The sequence below is a fragment of the Triticum aestivum genome, chromosome 4B, assembly GCF_018294505.1.
Source record: "Triticum aestivum cultivar Chinese Spring chromosome 4B, IWGSC CS RefSeq v2.1, whole genome shotgun sequence".
In the NCBI taxonomy this organism is placed as follows: Eukaryota; Viridiplantae; Streptophyta; class Magnoliopsida; order Poales; family Poaceae; genus Triticum; species Triticum aestivum.
This window is the reverse complement of record NC_057804.1, coordinates 637,062,482-637,066,709: the sequence shown is the minus strand read 5'-3', so window position 1 is coordinate 637,066,709 and position 4,228 is coordinate 637,062,482. Positions and strand designations below refer to the sequence as shown.

Sequence of the window (4,228 nt, the reverse complement as noted above, 5' to 3'; positions counted from 1 at the left end):
CGGGAAGGCCGGCGGCACGAGGAATTAGGTCCCTCTGGCGTCGCCCTGAGTATGGAGAATGGTGAAGCAGAATTTTGGCTTCCATCTATACCAGAATGGTTTTGTTCATATCAAGCAAGTGGACTTTTGGTTTCCTTCGGCGAGTGTCTCTCTCAAGGCCACAGTTTGGGTGGTAACAATTTGACACATTTGGGAGGCCCGAAATGATGCAAGAAATAATGCGGTCAAGATGCATCCTCGCAGGTGGCTGAGAAAGTTTTGGTTTATCTTGACTTCATAGTGCAGTATTTGTGGTACGACTGCAATTTCTTCAAGGCGGTATACCCCAAGTTCTCCTGTTAAATGGGTTTCGTCGCCGGCTGATACAGTGGCAGTTAATGTGGATGCTATTTTGTTGGGAGGAACCGTCTCATACATGTGTCCAAAACTAGCATGTACTAGCACGTACACGTTGCTATTTTGCCGGGAGGAACTGTCTCATACGTGTCGGATTTTCAAAAGGGTACATGCTATTGTTATCCTCAGTTTTACATCTTCTAATCTCCATCCCTACGATGTTAAGTCAACACCGTAATCATGTATACCTAGACGGCATTGCTAAAACTCAGACAAGATCTTGCGTGAAGATCCATATAAAATTTCCTTCAAAATTTTTTTTTTGTATATTTTGTTGCTTTACTGAGATTTAGATTAAATCTCAGATGAGTAAGATATAGCTACACCTATATAATCATTCATCCCTACTACCTTTATTATCTTAACACGCAAACATGTCATCTCATCAGAGTCCCACCACAACATGCATGCTAGCATGAGAGGAACTTCTTCATTATTAGTTGATCTCATGCATACATCCCATCTTACCACACATGTCACCTCATCAAAAATCCACTCAACATGATGAAAATATTACATTACATTATGCCACTTACGTTTAAAATATTTTTTGCCACAAATAATCAAATAAATTTTATAATATTCATTTGTAGTTTTATTTTATATATTATTACTACAACTGTGCATGTTTCCACAATCATATCACTAAAATATATTGCATGTATGATACACACCCAACTAAGCCAAAACAACTATTACCTCTGATCCATAACAAGTGTCGTAGTTTTAAACTAACCCCAATTCAGAACTACAGCACTCAATTTGGATTGGAGGGAGTATAAAACATTTCTCACCACGCTGCGTGGTGAGCAATCATCAATCATTAAAAAGACTTCCCACAAAAAAGTAAAAAAAATTCAATCATTACAAAGAACATTTCTCAAAATAATAATAATAAAACAACTAAAACATCGCGCGGGAGCGGCACAGCGCGCAGTACAAATATGCGCCCGGCCGGCATATAGATGCAAAAGGCGCGAGAGCTGCACAAATATAAATCTTGAGCTGGTTGATTCGAGGTATGGCGGGGGTGGTGCAGAGCGTGCAGGTGCTGGCGTCCTCGCTGGGTGAACTCCCGCCGGAGTTCGTGCGGCCCGAGCACGAGCGGCCGCGCGCCACCACTTTCCGCGGGGCCTCGCCGCTGCAGATCCCAGTGGTCGACATGTCCTTGCCGGACGCCGGCTGCCGCATGGTGGAGGCGGCGACGGAGTGGGGGGTCTTCCAGGCGGTGAACCACGGCGTGCCGGCGGATGCCGTGGCGGAGCTGCAGCGCGTGGGGCGGGAGTTCTTCGCGCTCCCGCAGGAGGAGAAGCAGCGGTACGCCATGGACCCCGCCTCGGGGAAGACCGAGGGCTACGGCTCCTCCGTCCAGAGGAGCCCCGGCGACAGGAAGATATGGTCCGACAACTTGTTCCACACCATCTCACCGCCGGCCGCGGTGAACCACGGCTTCTGGCCGGAGAAACCCAGGGGGTACCGGGAGGCCAACGAGGTACTGGAGCGCCTCTCGGCGGGGCTGGGCCTGGAGGAAGGCGCCATGGCGGAGGCGTTCGGCGGCGGCGACGACGGCCTGGTGCTCATGCAGAAGGTCAACTTCTACCCGCCGTGCCCGCAGCCGGAGCTCGTGCTCGGCTTCGCGCCGCACACCGACCTGTGCGCGCTTACGGTCCTCGTAACCGACGACGTGCCGGGCCTCCAGGTGTCCAAGGACGGCCGCTGGTACGACGTCGAGCACGTGCCAGGCGCCCTCATCATCAACGTCGGCGACCAGATCGAGGCAAGCTAACACTCCATTTGTTCTTCGCTTTGATCGTACCGTCTCGTCAAGTGAACGTCCTAGAATGTGTTTGTGGCAGATCTTGAGCAATGGGAGGTACAGGTCGGTGTTGCACCGGGTGACGGTGAGCAAGGAGAAGACGCGGATGTCGTGGCCTGTGTTCGTGCACCCGCGGAAAGATTACGTCGTCGGGCCGCACCCGCGCCTGGTCGGCGGTGGGATCCCGGCCAAGTACGACTACAAGGACAAGACGTTCGAGGACTACACGTACTGCAAGATCAACAAGCTACCGCAGTAGTCGATCGTCGTCCATGCACGCATGAGCAAATGTTCGTAGCGATATCAACATTCACCTCTGCATGCAAATCTTCAGTATTCAACAACAATCTTGCTCATACGTGAGAGATCATAATAATATTATCCTCTATGTAAGTTTAGATTTGGGGTATTTTCTCTTCTTTGTTATCTTCACCGTATGGTCGGTGTGAGTCAGTTTCATTATCCTTATCAATCATCACCTCGCACCAACCAGCCAGAAATCCCCTGATGTAGCACCCGCCTTCCCGTCACTCAAATCCGTTCATTACTCTCACACACCCAGCGACATTGATTTGATATCCTAACCAATGGACTGAAAGTGATGAATGGAGGGGGGCATTGTCTCTGTTTTTTCTACAACAGGCAGATTTGTCTCTCTCTATTCTCGCAAAAAAAAAGATTTGTCTCTCTCTAGTGAGCATATAGACAGTAGGATTGTCATCACGTGTTTTGGTTGGACATGTCTATTTCACATTCAATTGAAAACGAACTAACCTTCAACAAAAAAAAAACAGCCAATAAAAACATGACACTTGTATGCATTGAAACCGAATTGACATTCGACTGAAAACAAATTCATCATCACTCAAAAACTTCAACCACTCAATTCTCAGGGCTTGAGAGTGAATCATTACAAAAATCGAGGCTAAGATGCAAAAAATCAAAACAGTACATCAAGTCATATACATCCACTATAAAACGGTAAAAATGACAAACTGATAATAATAATTCCGGGAGAACAATAATGAGTAATAAAAATTTCCAAACTAATGTGGAAAGAATTCCAATAGTAATTAAATGTAACAAAATATAAATTGTAACTTTGCACCTCAAAAGCTAAAAACGACAATGGTAATTCTCACATAACAAGAATGGACCGCTTAAAATGTACTCCCTCCGTCCCATAATGTAAGACGTTTTTTGACACTACACTAATATCAAAAAACGTCTTACATTATGGGACGGAGGGAGTAGAAATTTAGAATCTACTTAGAAAAAGAAGTCTCGGACATGGAAATAACCCAAAAAAGAAGCAGAAACCAAAAATATTATATGGTTAAAATGAAATTGATATAACACAATGTACAAAAATTCAAAAATTATAATGAAGGCGAAATGATGTAGCCATCACAACGCGTAATCGAACAGAAGGCGAAAAAACTTTAGACAACTAATTTTTGCATGAATCACAATGCGAGATCTAACGATCAGAAAATTGAATGAAAACGAACTGAAACCAGTCAAATGAAAATTAGCAGTGACAAAATGGCACGGACAAATCAAAGTCGTTCGATTTGGTAGTTCTCCGTTAACTTCTCTCTTTATCCCTTTGCATATGTTCCTAAATGGGTTTGTGCTCCTCCAAATGTGCAGGTGCAGGCCATTTCTCAAGAACAATAGCTAAGGCCCTTGATAGTACCACTTGGATCTCAAACACTACCTATAATAACAAATTCAAAGGAGAGGTCGAAAAATGATTCAATCTGACTATCGGTTTTCTGGATTGAGTAAAAAGGGATATAGGCTACAGATATAAATGCATGAATATGCGGATCCGGGTCTAGCATGTTTTTTTCAGTTGAATCAACGAATATTTTTCAATGAAGAAGCTAGTCCCACCTAAAATTGAAAAGAAGACCTCTGTTGTGACAGAAGATTCCTCTCCCAAAGCTTCTCACTCATTGTTTGTGGCATAGCTCTCTATCTCCACTCAAAAGAAGATAGCGAATCATGTCC

At 44.8% G+C, this 4,228-nt stretch overlaps 1 protein-coding gene across 1 annotated transcript; it reads left to right on the top strand.

The window, feature by feature from the left end:
* Positions 1-1,380: 1,380 nt before the first annotated feature.
* Positions 1,381-2,610, top strand: LOC123089513 (flavonol synthase/flavanone 3-hydroxylase). The gene is made up of 2 exons (XM_044511175.1): positions 1,381-2,173; positions 2,253-2,610. Exons 1-2 carry the CDS (start codon positions 1,418-1,420, stop codon positions 2,469-2,471), a joined length of 975 nt encoding a protein of 324 aa, XP_044367110.1. The 5' UTR covers positions 1,381-1,417; the 3' UTR covers positions 2,472-2,610.
* Positions 2,611-4,228: the final 1,618 nt, after the last annotated feature.

Bases quoted from the DNA above. Each gene is read 5' to 3' on its own strand.
- LOC123089513 (XM_044511175.1), top strand. From the start codon at position 1,418: ATGGCGGGGGTGGTGCAGAGCGTGCAGGTGCTGGCGTCCTCGCTGGGT. The intron at 2,174-2,252 runs GCAAGCTAACAC...TGTTTGTGGCAG, and splicing joins ACGTCGGCGACCAGATCGAG to ATCTTGAGCAATGGGAGGTA.